At 39.6% G+C, this 17,791-nt stretch overlaps 1 protein-coding gene across 1 annotated transcript in view; it reads right to left on the reverse strand.

The window, feature by feature from the left end:
• The window catches only part of HSD17B4 (hydroxysteroid 17-beta dehydrogenase 4), a 91,656-nt gene that overhangs the window by 44,537 nt on the left and 29,328 nt on the right, over window positions 1-17,791 (reverse strand). Inside the window, exons 9-13 of the mRNA XM_008699015.2 lie at window positions 11,122-11,213; window positions 8,092-8,116; window positions 6,312-6,440; window positions 4,047-4,150; window positions 2,293-2,529 (exon numbers count right to left, since the gene is read on the reverse strand). Of these exons, the coding sequence (XP_008697237.1) occupies window positions 2,293-2,529; window positions 4,047-4,150; window positions 6,312-6,440; window positions 8,092-8,116; window positions 11,122-11,213 (587 nt within the window). The remainder of the gene's footprint in view (window positions 1-2,292; window positions 2,530-4,046; window positions 4,151-6,311; window positions 6,441-8,091; window positions 8,117-11,121; window positions 11,214-17,791) is intronic.

The following is a 17,791-nucleotide window of genomic DNA, read 5'->3' on the forward strand; positions in this document are numbered from 1 at the left end:
AAGTACTTTTAAATCGCACATACAAATGATTTGACTAAAACACAAAAGTAAACCTTACAACCACGTTCAAAATAAAAACTATAATGGTCAACATTTCCTTGGTGTAATATCTTATAAATTATGTCTATAGATATAGCCATAGATATATGTACATCTATAAGATATATCTTATAAATTACCTATTAGTAGATACCAATATATGTGGGAAAATAATAAGACAGGAAAAACAAAACCTGACCCACATATTCAACTGAGCACACCCCACGGGCATGGGATAGCTTTAATTCCATGTCTTCCTCCAAACCCAGAAGGGAGCAACTGGGACAAATGCAGGACGGCCACTGTATGACGTGGCCTGGAAGCTTGACGCTGGGAAGGCGAGGCTTTCAATTCAAAATGGCCATTCTTGCCCGCAACAGATTTTGAACACCATTTATGATTGTTCCAACTCCTTCCAACTCTGAAGGAGTATTCTGCAGAATTTTGAAACATTTGCTTTGTTTGTACTTCAATTATCCAAACAGAACTGGATGCAGCAAAGACCGTGGGACAGGGACTAAAACAACAAATGACCTCGTACATATCTCTGGCCTCCCTCCCAAATTCATCAGATACTCAAATACAAGCAGTTTTCACAGATTCAGAGCAGCAACAGGCTAAGTGACCCTCTAGGAAATGGGTCCTCTAATTACTAAGAGAAGTGGGCTCATAGTTCTTTTTTTTTTTTTTTAAGATTTTATTTATTTATTCAACAGAGATAGAGACAGCCAGCGAGAGAGGGAACACAAGCATGGGGAGTGGGAGAGGAAGAAGCAGGAGGAGCCTGATGTGGGGCTCGATCCCATAACGCCGGGATCACGCCCTGAGCCGAAGGCAGACGCTTAACCGCTGTGCCACCCAGGCGCCCCATCATAGTTCTATGATGCAAGACTTATCCCTGGGCTCAGTACAGGAAACCTCACTCCAGAAAAATGAAATCTACCCCACCTCAAAAGCTTTCTCACAGCTGTTCCACTCCTTTCTTCCAGAAACAACTGGTTCACTTTGCTTCTCAAATACCACATCCTCCTGATATTCCTCGGAGCTCATACCTCACCAGCCATTCCTTCTCAGTCTCTCTTGCTAATTCTTCCCCATGTCTTCACCCTCTCAACACTTGCAGGGTCCCTGAGCTCAGGTTCTTCTCTGCTTATACTCAGACATTACGGGTTTTCATCTAGTCTTGAGTCTTTACACATCACTGCAAGCCTAAGAACCCCAGGGAGACCTCTCCCCCGAACTCGAGACTCACAGATTCGATTCAACTGCCCATTTTACACCTCTACTTGAATGAGTAATAGAATCTCAAGTCTGTCCAAAACCGCCTCCTCATCATCCCCACCTTAACGTAACTGTATAGATCTATCTTACCATACACAATAGGTTGTATGTAGCTACTATACCTACTAAATATGTTATATATAATTAATTATAAATAATCTACAGAGACACAGATGCACATATATCATCCCAGCTACAAAAACCTTCATCCTTGACTCCTTTTTCCTCTCCCTCACAGCCAGTCTTCTGCTTAAATTACAGAAGAGACTCCTACCAGGCTTCTCTGCTTTGGCTGGGCTCCCATATAATCTACACAGTAGCAGAAATGAGCCTGTGAGTGAACACAGGCAGATCCTATCACTCCTCCGTTCAAAGCACTACAAATCGCCTCCCGTGTTAATCAGAGGGTAAGCCTGAAATCCTTCTAATGACTACAAGGCCCTCTTTCTGGCTCCTCCGACAGCTACACTGGCCCCCTTGCTGTTCCCAAAACAAGCCAAGCATGCAAACGCCTCACGGCCTTCCACGTTTGTTCTCTGTGCCTCAAATCCTCTTCCTAGATCATCACCTGGCTTGCTCCTTCACCGGTATCAGCAGGTAAGAATTATCGCCCCCATTTTATAGACAAGGAAACTGAAGCTTAGTGAAGTACTTTACCCTTGGTCGAACAGCAAGTAAATGGCAGAGAGAGAATTAAGAACATTATGCCACGGTTGGGGGACTGGACCTAATTGCTGTTTTCTTCTTTTGGCTTGCCCTTTCAACTAACTCTCTTCTCTTCTATGCTTAAAGAGAAAAATCAAAGGATATGCCAAGTCTTTATTCCTGAATGTAGCACCCCAATTTTATTAATACACATGTGTGTACACACATGCATGCATGCACCCACACACACACACACACACGAGATAGAGATCAATCTTATTTAAAGAAACCAAAAAAAGCAAAATAAAGGTTTCTTATTACACATACCTTTCTGAAGTCGACTGAAAGCCCAGGAACCTGTGGTAAGTCTCCACCTGTTATAGGTTTCTGAGCTATAATAACTCCAAAGGTAGGCAAACAGGAGAAATCGGTGCTCCCTTCATATATGAATTTCATGTCTTTCGGTTCCTTGACCGATGCCCCCACGCCAAGGGCATACATAATAGTTTGCAGTTCCGTATAAGCAGAAGAAAAGGAAGGAAGTTCATGGCCAATAATTTCAGCCTATGAGAGAGGTGTAGAAAATTATTTTTTCACTGATATTTTTGTCTAATACTTAACATTTTAACTTTTTCAAAACTATTAACTGATTGCATACCTATTTTGCTTTCAAAGAGATCTGAACGGAATGCCATGTCGGTGAAATTCATGGCATCTCTTAACTGCTTCATTATATTTTATTTTAACAGAAAACAATCAGAAAATGTGTAGAAAAGGACTTCATTTACAGATAAGTGCTTTTTTATTGTTTGCTTCTTACTAACAGTATGTATCATTTTCAAATTTCCTCTATCTGATGGTGAGAAGCCCTATTAATTCGGCAACTATTAGCAATTCAAAAATAAGAAAAAATAATAATTATTATGAATTTGTCATAAACAGGGATAGTGAATTGCCCTATAAGCGCTACTGTATAAGATTCACTGTAAAGAGATGAGCAAAACACTGCATAATGCTTGTAAATGAGACTGCCTCACAATGGTTTTAGTTAAATTGTGATTTTACCTTACATTTCTTGCTAGGAATGTCCCTGACTCATTGATATTGTATTTTTCTACTTAGTTATGATACGTCTAGCTAACGTGTGAAGTATATATCAGGTTAAAAAAGAATAATGTCCAACTGTCAATCACGTTCATTGAAACAGGAGTCAGCAAACGAGGGCTGAGTGCTGAGAATGGGTTTTACGTTTTTAAGGAGGGGTTAAAATAAGAAAAACAGGAAGAATATGTGACAGAAACAGTATGTGGTCCATAAAGCCTGAAAACATTTATTATCTGGCCCTCTCCCAAAAAAGTTTGCCAACCCCTATTCTAAAGTAAAATCATATTTATAACCCAATCATAGTCTCAGGGTTAAAATTAGATTGTTAACTTTATCACTATGTCTGCCCCGAGTCACAAAGCTCCAAAATCAAATGCATCAAATGATTTATTTCTTACTATTTATGCTCTACAATTTTTTGTTGAAAGGCTACATATGGGAGACAATCAGCAAACTTCACACGAGCTATAACCACAGTTCTGTTAGAATTTCTGACATAAGGGGAGGCTCTTTCTTTGCAGCCATGTTGAAATAGTTCCAAAATACAAGCTATCAATGCTTTCCCGGGGGGGGGTGGGGGAGGCTCCAAAGAGGCACTTAAATAGATATCCTTTTCTAAAAAGCTAGAAAAACAGTAACTAAAGTAGGCTTATCAACAATAGTATCAAAAAAGGTGGGGGGGGGGAGACACTTGTCTAATTATATTAAAGAAGTAAAAGTAAAAATAAATAAATAAACAAATAATAATAAAAAAGAAGTAAAAGTTACACAAGGCTACATCTTAGCCTTATGTTCATTCAAATTCTGTAACTATTCAGTACTTATTTTATGAAAAGTTTCGTCATCACTTATCTTTCCTATTTAACAATAAATTAGTAGCTTGGAAAATAATACTTTTTGTATGAAAGAAAAGAGAGAGAAAGAAAAAGAAAAGAGAGACTCTTCAGAAAAAGAATAGGCTTCTCTCCCCCACTTACAAAGGCCGATGGAGCTGCTGATGCTGCATGACTCGTACTATTCGTCGAAATGCCTCCCTCTGAATCTATTTTACTTAGAACTCCAATTATGCTGCCAATTGATTCTAAAAAAATAATAATAACAATGATGGTTTTGTTAAAGATGTGACTAAGAAAAGCTACGACATGCTCGATAATCTCTCCTATAACACTGGGCAAGCCTGCCACAGAACTGAATACGAGAGGTCAAGCTATTACAGGAAAACATCGTCAAAGACTTTGAAACAGACCAAGGGTCACTGGGGGTTTTCAATGGAGAGCAAGGCACTGTCCAGCATACTCTTCCTGGATTATGATTCTAAGGAGGTTCTGGCTTTGCAACATCTCTGACGGATTTTACAACTCCGTAGACCGGGACCCTTGATCAGAGACATGCAATTTTTGGTGAAGGACAAGCTCATTTCCCTTCTCTCGCCACCACCACCCCTCCTTCAGGATGGAACAATGCCAAGATTACCCCTGAGCCCCCCATGTCTCAAGTGATAGCTCTGAAGACAGTACAAAAAATTCTTCCAGGGAAAACCTTCATTATGACCAGAAATTCCAGACAGGGTTCAGAAGCTGCTGCTTTGGGGTCAAAAAGGTTAATAAAGGAGATTAATGGGGCATTCACACATGCTGTAAGATTCCAAAGCCTCTGGGACCTTTCCAATAAACCTTAGCACTATGGGCCTCCTTCCGAACTCAGACAAAAACTCTAAGCAAACCACAGAATGCGATGTGATCAGGGACAGCCACCGTTCCCGGTGACACTAGTGAAGAGGCTTCGGGCCACTGAATCCTCCCCTCCCCGCCCCACACAGACTGTGGCCGGAGGGAGTACTTGTAATGCTCACTGCATTTGTCTGGGGCTTAGTTGGGTCACTTGTAAGATGACAACAGTTCTACAGAAATTCTGGGATTTTTCTTCTAACTGTACTTCAAATACAGGTATTCTTTTCATTTATAATTACATGATTCCTTTAGTTAGCTTTTTCTTTATAATGCTTTTAAGGCAATAAATTGGAACTTGGACATGAGAGGAAAGTTTTTAATATACTTCTTCCTGTTTTCCCTTTCATTCATTTTCATCAATGGGTGACTGCTATTCACAGGCTAAATTTATCTCCAACATCAAAATATGGAATACAGCAAATGCTACCATTAACAACACAACAATCATGTTATCATCTGATTGAGAAAGAGCACGATGAAAATGTCAGTGAGCGTACCAGCAGGCAGGGAGGTGTCATTAAGAAGGGAAAAAAAAAAAAACCCAGAATAGTCCGTTTTTCAGATATATTCTCCTACCAAACACTGAATACAAAATTACTAGAAGAAAAAAAGAAAAAGATGTGTCTGTGAAATAACCCTGAATCATTATCTTTCCCAAAAAAGTCCTTTAAACATCATATACTATATGCACATGTGAGTTATACTAGAAAAAAATGTGACTTTTACCAGGCGCCCACTGCTGTGGCAGACCACAGACAACTCAATAACTCATGGTGCGAGCATTTACTGAATCCTTTCTGAATTCGGCACCAAATACAAAAGCAGAGCGTACAAGACACGGTCTCTGCCTCCGAAGGAACATATTGTGCAGCTAAGAAACCACATACTTAGGAAACCAAAGCAGCTCTGATGAGATGCTACGTGGTCACAGTTGAGCTGAGAAAGAGATCAACGTAGCCCGAAATATCTGGGACTGGTTTGGTGAACATCCGGGCTTGAGCTTAGGTTTCTAAAGAAGCACTAGAGTTAGCAGAGGTGATGAAGGGAGGAAGGGGCACTTGAGAAGGGCAGAGAAACAGCGGCAAAGACCAAGCGCTGAAACAAAGCAAAATCTACTCACTAGACAGAAAAAAGCTACGCCTAAAGAAAATTGGCCTAATGGGACTTAGAACTTTTAGGGCAATAGAGAAAAATCCAGTGAGGTGAGGAGTATATGGCTACGTAACAGAAGACTCTGGAAGGAGCCGGCAGACAGGGAGTAGACTTGAGGAGCACAAAGGGTGCACACCTTTTACCATCCCTCACCAGGACACCCACCAAAAAAAATAAGATTACAAGAAACCAGAAAAACTGCCAGGCGGGTTGACATACATACCTTAAATCTGAAGAGTTCTAATAGCTACCAGAACAGAAAATGTGCTCTAGTCAAAGCAGAAGACAATTCCGTAAGAGCAGAGAGCGTTCTGCTGCCGCTGGCTCCCCAGCCAGGAGTGAACAGACTCGGGACTCTACCTTGAATTCTCAGGGGCTTGCTGGCATTCTCGAAGTCACAGATCTTCTGCCAGTTGGCCTTCACGGCCTCGGGAGTCATGGGCTGATTCTTCTGTCTCACAATGGCTCCAAGGGCCCGCTCCCAGCGTACTGGTCACAGAAACGAAACGAAGACACTGAGCACAGAGTTTAAGAGGGACACAGAAAGCAAAATTCATCTGAGCCCCTTGATTTTTCTTTAACTTTAAGAGACAGGGAATTCAGGGGGAAAAAATAGATTCGAACATTTGAAGAGTTTTACTACAAGCCTTTAAATGTATTTTCCTTGAAATAACAAACCCATTAGGGTAATGTGAATTAAAAAATATATATAAATATTTAAAGCTGAAGGGAAAAACCCTCCCCTCTGCCGATGCCAGACACTACTAAAGGTAGAATGTAAGGCTGATTCAGAAAAATTTAAATTATATATAACCACACCAAAAGACTGACTTCATGACCACAGATCACTCAGATAATATACTTCAAGATAACAGAATAGAGCTATGTTTAAACAGCAAAGTGAGGACAGGTGGTGATAATAGGTCAAAGACTCCAGATAAGCAAATCAGTACAGCACATGGCCCCAAATAATTCCCCTGTTGCCCCACTTTGCTCTTGCTCCTTTTCCACAGGAAGTCAACTAAAATAGGGCAGCTGCACAAAAATCATTATCGCTATAAAAGTTCTATGAACAGAATTTTTAATCCCGTTTTCTTTTCAAAAACCCCAGGGAATAAAATAGGCACGAGTAACCTTATTTAAACATAATGGTCAGACTTTGACGATTACTAAACTGAAGAGCTGTTTCAGGGAATGACAGAAAAGCCTGCTTCTCGAGCTTCCCTATTGAGAAAGTCCCAGAAAAAGTTTTTATTTCAACAACTGATTTTTTTTCTTAAATGGATATCCTGAGACACTTACATTGAGTAATACTTGAGTAGTATGAGTTACTTTAATAACTGAAGACAATGGTCATTAATAATGAAAATACTGATATTCTGTGTTGTAACGATACCCTCCAATAATGACCACCTTTTAAATAACTCAGTTAATTTTGATACCAGCAGCCAACTGAAAACTTGATTTGGGATACTGGAATTCTCACAATTTTTTTTTAAACGTCATGAAGCAATGATCCAATTTGGAGCACACAAGATTTGAGAGCTGGAGAGAATGAGGGGTTGAAGCCCAACGAGCTTCCTACTGGACCGAGGTGGAATAACTTCCAGACATCAGCTGCAATTTGTCTCAGCAAGTTGTCCGCTGTGATTCCTCACTGTCACCTCCTGCCACCTCATGGCCCCAAGGAAAGAAAGAATTCAAGAGAGAACTGGAGAACTTCCCCGTTGTGCCACCTAGCACCAGGCTCTTCCCAACTTTTCCAAGCAGCCCTCTCTCCCACTCACTTCTCTGCAGAAACAGCGAGAACGATAATGTGGGACGCCAGACATGCGGGAGGACAAACACCAATATAAAAAGAGACTGTGCTGTCAGAAGGAACAGACAAGTCCTGAATAAGGGCTGCAGACAGAAACAACAACGACGACAACTCGATGGTTTCTTGAGGACGCCGAAGAACTGCAGAACAGCTTCCACATTTTGGAATACCTGCTGGCAGAACCATGTGTGAGTGTGAATATGCATGCGCGAGCTCTGAGAGGGAGACATCCGGCAAGATCTTCACGCAGCTCCAACTGGAAGTGTGGGGTTAAAAATACACAAACAACGTACGGCACGCAAAATACTGAAGGAGACTTACGTTTTCCAATCCATCCTCCTCCAACCTACCAAAAAGAAGAAAAAACAGTTATACCATCTCAAGTGAATCAGGCAGCAGAGAATTTGTTACATTGGGGAAACAGGCATCTACCTCTCTAAGAGTATGAGAGAGCTAGACCACAACGGATGAAAAGAAGGCAGCTCTACAAAAGCCCACGGGCCCCCAGGACTGTGCGGTGTTCACCGTACCAGAGTAGAAATACAAAGCAGCACAAGGCAGTAGAAATGCGTACGGTGGAAAAGCAGGACTGATGTCAGAAACCAAGGCTGCGTACTAATTCTTCTACTTAGAGTTGTGCGACCCTCATCAAATTATTTGAATTCCCTAAATCCAGATTCCCCCTTACGTAAAATAATGAGACTACTCTTCATGGGATAACCATAAAGGTGAAACAATACAAAACAGCAAAGCTGCCCAGCACAACACAGGCATGAAAGAACATCCCTCTAGAAAATTCTAGTGAACAAAAAAGTAAAAAGGGAAGAAAAATAAAAGTAGGACTTGACTTAATGATAAACTACATAGAGTCATTTTAATAAAACATCGTTATAGAGAAAAGGCAAATGACCAAATATATTAACTGCTACACAGAAAGATCAGTTTTTTTTCTAGAGTCATGCAATGGAATCCCCAGAACAGAATGTCTGATTAAAAAAAAAAAAAAAAGATCTTGTTGTCAATCTTCAAGCACAACTACAGTGTGCTGGAATTTCTCATGAGAATTTCATATGAACAGGACAATAGAAAATGTATCAGCAGACAGAACACATCTTAGGGCTCTAGGTCAAGTATGGCTTTTTATCACCCTTTGCCTCTATATGAATATGCCCACAACTTTCACAACAGACCCATCAGCCCTGATGCTGTCAGAGGAGACACATCAACAGTGGTTTTGGTAACACACAAGAGAGAGATCATAGTTCACCATATTTTGGGAATGAAGCAACAAGCTGTAAGCTCCTCCTGGGCACTAGAAGCAGGAGCTCCAACTAAACCAAAGAATCTCTATCCTACACTCTAGATATGTCCCCAAACATCGCAAACATTAAGTGGCAAAATTTATTTTCAAGGCCTCAGTCGGAATATTACAGATGTTTCTTACTATATTTTACCAATCACACACACCAAGTGTTCCTCACTAAAAATGTTCACAACATAGTTAAAGAACAACCACAAATAAAACTGCAACTACAAAATGCCCCTGTTGTCTTCGCAGGTTTGGCTGTGTGTATGAAATGCAGATCTAAGAAAAAAGACTGTTCAGATAAGATGCTCATCTAATAAAAGCCTGGAAGGATGCAAAAAAATACTAATAGTAGTTACTGCTAGATACGGGTAATGCTGACGATTTCTACTTCCTTCTCTACACCTTCCAGTATATTTTAAATTTTTTACAAAGGCATGTATGATTTTTGTCCACAGAATTAATAACAAATGTAACTGTAAAACATAAAAAGTTTAAAAAATTCCTTCATGACGTAAAAGACAGGTAGACCAAATTCTGAGCCCCAGATGGCTTAGTATTATTAAATTTCCGAAGGTCTTATAAGGTTCTTTCCACCTCTAATTTTCCACAATTCACATTCAATGGCCGTGATGAAGGAAGTGGAGGCACACTTCTCTGCTTAGACATGAGCAGACTGTTTTTTAACAGCTTTTTATTCAAATGCATCAGATTAATATAGCATTCGCTTCAAACTAAGCCAGGTTACTTTGCTACCAAGATATATTTTTGGATTTCCTAGTATTCTTCATAGAAGAGGTTCATTATTACCACAGAGAATCAAATAAAGGTTGGGGGCGGGCATCTAAAATATAACAGTTCTAGGAAAAAAAGATCACACCCAAATGAGGAATCAAAGATGTATAAATTGGCATAAAGAGATCTAAAAGGACTTTGAAGAGTGAAAACTGGATCTCACTGGACGTGTGCTTTTTATTTTTACAATAAACATTTAAAGCTCTGCAACATGGAAAAACAGAAATGCTTACTTTTTAAGTTAGAATAATAAGTTATGTTTACTGATCTGTCCCACCCAGATTAAATTTCTGCCATAGTGATATAATAGTTATAATTGAAGTGTGACTGGTTTTTCTGTTTTGTTTTTAAAGATTTTATTTATTTATTTGACACAGAGAGAGCACAAGCAGGGGGAGCAGCAGAGGGAGACAGAGAAGCAGACTCCCTGCTGAGCAGGGAGCCTGACCCAGGGCTCGATCCCAGGACCCTGGGATCATGACCTGAGCCAAAGGCAGACGCTTAGCAACTGAGCCACCCAGACGTCCCTGAAGTGTGACTGTTATGTACTAGAGCCAATGCCAAGATTTTAAAAATACAACTTCAGGGCACCTGAGTGGCTCAGTCGGCTAAGTGTCTGACTCTTGGTTTCAGCCCAGGTCGTGATCTCTGGGTCGTGGGATCACACCCTGTGCTGGGTTCCACACTCAGTGCGGCGTCTGCTTCAAATCCTCTCTCCCTCTCCCTCTCCCACGTGCACTATCTCTCTCTCTAAATAAATAAATAAATCTTCCAAAACATTAAAATTTGATTTCTAGTTGTCACCACAAAAGCCCAAGAAAACTGACGTTCAGGGACGTTAATTTGTACAATCTACCAGTGAGCCAGCGATTATCAAAACAAAGAATTCAAAACTTGGCCTCACTGACTCTAAACCTACACTCTGACCTCTCACATCCAAGCTCCCAAACCAAATAAAACTTTCCCCATTTGAGAAAACACATCAAACCAGCCACGTTTTCATTTGGTGAGAATATTAGAAAGGAAGAAATAAGGAAAAAGAGAATGTATGAAGTTGCCATTACTTCTTCTAAAAAGGAAATGCGTCAATACGTGTTCCTTAGCTAACCATAATAAAAAATACGCAAGTGATATCAACTCATACAGAGGCATACAAATGTGAGCAACTGGAAAATATTAATGTTTAGGTCATTTTTTACGTATAATGACACAAGTATTGCTTTGAGAGAAAGCAGGAAAGGGTGGGATACCTCAAACAAGCTACCATTTTCCTCACAGCTCTCATGGCAAAGCCAAAGGACCAGGGGGGCCACGTAATCTGGCTTCAGAGCTTCCACGAGATCTGAAAGAAAGACCAAAAAAAGATTTTAAACAAGAATGTCTACAAACTTAATCAATGATTTTGCTTTCTGAAAATTCCTTCCTTATAAATTATAAATAACATTAAATAAGTAAGAACAAAATTAGATCTATATAATCAGTCAGCCTAATATTCAAAGCTTCTGGAAGAAGCATCCCATTTGTTGCATCCCAATGGAGACATTCCAGAAGCTCCCCAAGCTTCTAACTTAGAAGGTAACGGACACACTTTTCCAAGAACGGTAACATACTATTCAGGTGAAGACAAGTTAGAGGCTTCTAGGCAGTAACTAGTGAGCAAAACTCGATTTAACATGAGGACCCAAAGTACCATTCATTCCCAAAACTACTTCACTCTCCCAGCAATTTAGCCAGAAGCCAGGTAACTACACAATAGCATTGACAGTTCTAATGGCGGTAACATAATGACATGAAATGCAACCATTACTGATGAATAACAAAGTGTAAGAAGTATTTTCCCCCTGCATACTCTTCTATGAGCAACTTAACAGAGTAGAAAGGAACTGGCCATACCCTGGGAGATACTGTGGGTTTGGTTCCAGACCACCACAATAAAGCAAATATCCCAACAAAGCTAGGCAAGTAAATTTTTTGGTTCTCCACTGCATATAAAAGTTATGCTATCCTTTAGTCAGTTAAAGTGTGTACACATCTTAATTTTAAAATACTTAAATTTAAAATACTTTAGTGCTAAAAAAAATACGAACCATCATCTGAGCTTTCAGTGAGTTGCAATGTTTTACTAGAAGATGGTCTTGCCTCCATGTGGACGGCTGCTGACCGATCAGGGTGGTGTTTGCTGAAGGCTGGGGTGGCTGTGGCAGTTTCTTAAAATAAGACAATGAAGTCCGCCTCATCAACTGACTCGTCCTTTTACAAACAATTTCTCTGTAACATGCGATGCTGTTTGATAGCATTTTACTCACACTAGGACTTCTTTCAAAATTGGACTCAATCCTTTCAAACCCTGCCGCTGCTCTGTCAACTAAGTGTAGGTCATGTTCTAAATCCTGTGTTGTCATTTCAATGACCTTCAGGCCATCTTCCGCAGGAGAAGGTTCCATCTCAAGAAACCACTTTCTCTGCTCATCCATAAGAAACAACTGATCCATTCAAGTTTTATCGTGAGATGGTAGCAGTTCAGTCCCATCTTCAGGCTCCACCTCTAATTCTAGTTCTCTTGCTGTTTCCACCACATCTGTAGTAACTTCTTCCACAGAACTCTAGAACCCCCCAAAGTCATCCATGATAGCTGGAATCAACTTCCTCCTAACTCCTTCGAACGTTGGTATTTTAACCTCCTCCCACAAATCACAAATGTTCTTAATGGCATCTAGATGATGAATCCTTTCCAGAAGGTTTTGAATTCATTTTTCCCAGATCCATTAGAGGAATCACCATCTATGGCAGCTACAGCCTGTGAGATGTATTTCTTAAATAATAAGACTTGAAAGTTGAAATGACTCTTTGATCCATGGGCTGCAGAATGGATGACGCCGGCGGGCCTGAAAACAACATTAATCTCCTGTTTCTCCACCACAGCTACTGGGAGAGCAGCTGCATTATTACTGAGCAGTAATATCTGAAAGGGATCTTTACTTTCGAGTACTGGGTCTCAAAACAGTGGGCTTCAAATATTCAATATGAAATTTCTTGAATATTAAAATATTCAATAAACCATGCTGAAAACACATGTGCTGTCATCAAGGCTTTGTTGTTCCATATATAGACCCCAGGCAGTGTAGATTTTGCATAATTCTTCGGGGACCTGGGATCTTCAGAATGGTAAATGAGCACTGGCTTCAGTGGAAAGTCACCAGCTGCATTAGCCCCTGACAGTCTTCGAAGTCAGGCACAGACTTTTCCTCTCTAGCTATGAAGATCCTAGAGGGCATCTTCTACCAATAGAAGGCTGTCATGTCTCCATGAAAAATGTTTTGTTTACTGTAGCTACCTTCATGAATTATCTTACTAGACCTTCTGGATAATTTGCTGCAGCTTCTGTAACAGCACTTAGTGCTTCACCTTGCACTCTGATGATACGGAGATGGCTTCTTTCCTTAAACCTCATGAACCAACGTCTGCTAGCTTCAAACTTTTCTTCTGCAGCTCCCCACCACACTCAGTCTTCACAGAATTGAAGAGTTAGGGCCTTGCTCTGGATTAGGCTTCGGCTTAAGGGGCTGGTTTGATCTTCTGGACAGACCACTAAAACTTTCTCTGTATCAGCAATAAGGCTGTTTTGCAGGGCACCTGAATGGCTCAGTCGGTTAGGCGTCTGACTCTTGACTTCAGCTCAGGTCATCATGGTCTTGGGGCTGTGAGATTAAGCCCTGCTTCGGGCTCCACACTGAGTGATGAGCCTGCTTGAGATTCTCTCTCTATGCCCCTCCCCCACCCCAGTCACACCCCATCTCTCTAAATAAGTAAATAAACAAATAAATAAATAAATACAAATACAAACAAAGCTGTTTTGCTTTCTTATCATTTGTGTGTTGGCTGGAGCAGCGTTTTTATTTTTTTTTAAGATTTTATTTATTTATTTGACAGAGAGAGACAGCCAGAGAGAGAGGGAACACAAGCAGGGGGAGTGGGAGAGGAAGAAGCAGGCTCCCAGTGGAGGAGCCCGATGTGGGGCTCGATCCCAGCAACCTGGGATCACGCCCTGAGCCAAAGGCAGGCGCTTAACGACTGAGCCACCCAGGCGCCCCTGGAGCAGCACTTTTAATTTCCTTCAGAACTTTTCCTTTATCTTCACAACTTGGCTAACTGTTGGCACAAGAGTTTTTGGCCTATCTTGGCATTTGACATGGCTTCCTCACTAAACTTAATCATGTCTAGTTTGATTTAAAGTGAGAGACACGTGACCTTCCTTTCACTTGAGCACGTACTGGTCATTGTAGGGTTATTAAGTGGTTTAATTTCAGGGAACAGGGAGGTCCGAGGAAAGGGAGACAGATGGAGGAACAAGTGGTTGGCGGAGCAGTCAGAACACAGGCAATATTTATTGAGTTCTCCATCTTCTATGGGTGTCTTCTATGTGACACCCGAAAACATTTACAATAGCAACATCAAAGATCACTGATCATAGATCACTGTAATAAATACAGCAACAATAAAAAAAAAGTCGGAAATACTGCAAGATGACCAAAATGTGACACAGAGACATGAAGTGAGCCAATACTGTTGGAAAAATGGTGCTAACAGACTTGCTCGATGCAGGGTTACCACAAACCTTCAAGGTGCAAAAACTGTAATTTCTGTGAAGTACATCAAAGCAAAGCATAATAAAATGAGGTACGCCTACTCTACACAGCAGCAGGAAGACCTGGATTCTACCGCTAGCCCTGCCATGTAGGTAACATAGGACTTGAGGCACATCACTCAACTCCCCCAGACCTGAATCTTCACCAGGAAGATGCTAGTTAAAATGCTTTCCCTGCCTATTCCACCTAGCTGTTCCAAGGCTCAAGTGAGATACGATTTGTTAATATACTTTATAAAGAATCAAATAAATGCACATTTTAATTGTGAAATGACAAAACAAAATTTTAGGTTAATATGCTAAAGTAACAAAGATGACGTTTACAGTCCCTGTAAATTAAAGAGCAGCTCCAAAAACTTCACTTTATAGCCTCTAAAATAGCTCTCAAGTATGAAAAGAAATCCAGCAGCACGCTTTTCTACATTCCCTATTATACAAAGGTAGACTCCAACCACCTCAAATTACATGATAAAGCAAATTCTTAACTACATAACATTCATCTCAATATATACCATTCCTCTCATTTCTTTTATGTATCAATTATCAAAATTGAATGTTAGAGGACATCTGTATAAAATTCACATGGTTGAGGTGAGTAACTGTATATTGAATGCAACCACAACAAAAAAAACACATCTATGAAAACCAACTGAGCGTATTTTACCTTAGGTGAGAAAAAAGAAGAAAAGAACAAAAGCCACATAGCAAAAATACTTCTGCCTTAACATCTTATTTCACATATTATCACTAACAACGTAAGTAAATATTTCGCTTTCCAGTTCTCCAAACATATCTCAAATTTTCTAGTTAGCTCAGATCTTATTAAACTCAATTTTATAACCCAAAACCAAGGCTTACAGGGATAAGTGAAATTCCTGAGAACTATCATAGCTAATACATACAAAGTTATGTGAAATCAGAATTAAACCTTAAGATTCATTACACAATTGAGTGTTTTTTCCACAATACTAGATGACAGAATTTCTAGCACTCCAGTAAGCCAGACACTCTGAAGAACCCTTCTGATGCCAAAAATTAGATTTCTGGGGGTGCCTGGGTGGCTCAGTCGTTAAGCGTCTGCCTTCAGCTCAGGGCGTGATCCTGGCGTTATGGGATCGAGCCCCACATCAGGCTCCTCTGTTGGGAGCCTGCTTCTTCCTCTCCCACTCCCCCTGCTTGTGTTCCCTCTCTCACTGGCTATCTCTCTCTCTGTCAAATAAATAAATAAAATCTTTAAAAAAAAAAAAAAGAATGAAAATGAAATAAATACATTTAAGATAAACAAAACTGAGAGAATGTACAAAAAAACTGGGAATAAAGAAACTTCCAAAGGACATTCTAAGGAGATGGAAAATGACTCAAAAGAGATGGTAAAAGATATAAAAAATGTTAAACATATGTAAATCCAAACAAATGTTTTCCATATAAAATAATAAACATGACAGGGGCACCTGAGTGGCTCAGTTGGTTAAGTGTCTGCCATCGGCTCAGGTCATGATGTCAGGGTCCTGAAATCAAGCCCCACATGGGGCTCCCTACTCAGCCGAGAGTCTGCTCCTCCCTCTCCCTCTGCCCCTCCCCCAACTTGGGCACACGCTCTCTCTCTTTCTACTAAATGAATAAAATCTTTAAAGAATAACTATGATAATATCTAATTTATAAGAGTTTAAAGAAGAAAACTATTATAATGGACATAAGTCATAAGGTGGATGACTAGGTTTAAAATGTTCTTGAATCCTTATATTATTCAGAACAAGAGTTACACCATCATTTAAGGTAACAATAAAAAGAAAAGAAATATACATCCAGTAATCTGTTGCACATCAGCCTTAGCAATATTTTTATGGATATGTCTCCTCAGGAAAGGGAAACAAATGCAAAAATAAACTATTAGAACTACTCCAAAATAAACAACAACAAAGGAAACCATGAACAAAACAAAAAGGCAATCTACTGGATGAGAGAAGATATGTACTTCACATCCAATAAGGGGTTAATATCCAAAATATATAAAGGAATTATACAACTCAATACCAAAAAAACCACAAATAATCAGATTAAAAATGGGCAGAGGACCTGAAAAGACATTTTTCCAAGGAAGACATACAGATAGCCAATAGACACATGAAAAGATCTGCAACATTACTATCATCAGGGAAATGCAAATCAAAACACAATGAGATATCACCTCAGGCCAGTCAGAAATGGCTAGTATCAAAAAGACAAGAAATAACAAGTGATGGCAAGGATGTGGAGAAAAAGGAATCCCTGTGCACTGCTGGTGGGAATGCAAAATGGTGCAGCCACTGTGGAAAACAGTATGGAGGTTCCTCAAAAAATTAAAAATAGAAATGCTACACAATCCAGTAATTCCACTACTGGGTATTTACCCAAAGAAAACAAAAACACTAATTCAAAATATATATGCATCCCTATGCTTATTGAAGTGTTATTTACAACAGCCCAGATATGGAAGCCACCTAAGTGTCCATCAATAAATGAATGGTTAAAGAATATGTGGTGTATATCTACAACGGAATATTACTCAGCCACAAAAAAAGAATGAGATCCTGCCATTTCTGACAACATGGAAAGACTTAGAACGCAGAATGTATTATGCTAAGTGAAATAAGTCAGACAGAGAAAGACAAGTACCATACGATTTTACTCAAATGTAGAATCTAAAAACCCAACCAACCAACCAACAAGAACCAGAAACAGACTCATAAATAACAGAGAACAAACTGGTCAGTGCCAGAGGGGAAAAGAGTGGGGAGATGGGCAAAATAGGTGGAGGATAAAAAGGTACAAACTTCCAGTTATAAAATGTACAGACCTGTTGAATCACTATGTCATTCACTTGAAACTATTAGAACAGAATATGTCAACTATACTTAAGTAATAGATTTTTTAAAGAAATAGAGTATGTGCATTTTCATAGAAAAGAATAAATGAAATTTTAAAATAATCTCTAGTAATCAAAAAAGAAATAACAGATGTGCAGAAAAAATATTAACAAACATCACAACACAAAATGGCAGAAAAAATTCAAATTTATCAATGGTACAATAAATGTAAATAAACTACATTCATCAGTTAAAAAAGACACTGTCAGATTTGATTTTTTATATTGCCCAGATAGGCGGTTCACAAAAGAAATGTCTATAAGAGAAAGATATAAGAAGACTGAAAGTAAAAATTAAAAATTAAAAAGAAAATAACAGGAAAATACCTACCCACAAAAAAAACACCTATTTTGATATTAGACAAAAAAG

This window comes from Ursus maritimus, unplaced genomic scaffold (assembly GCF_017311325.1).
Source record: "Ursus maritimus isolate PB19 unplaced genomic scaffold, ASM1731132v1 scaffold_5, whole genome shotgun sequence".
In the NCBI taxonomy this organism is placed as follows: domain Eukaryota; kingdom Metazoa; phylum Chordata; class Mammalia; order Carnivora; family Ursidae; genus Ursus; species Ursus maritimus.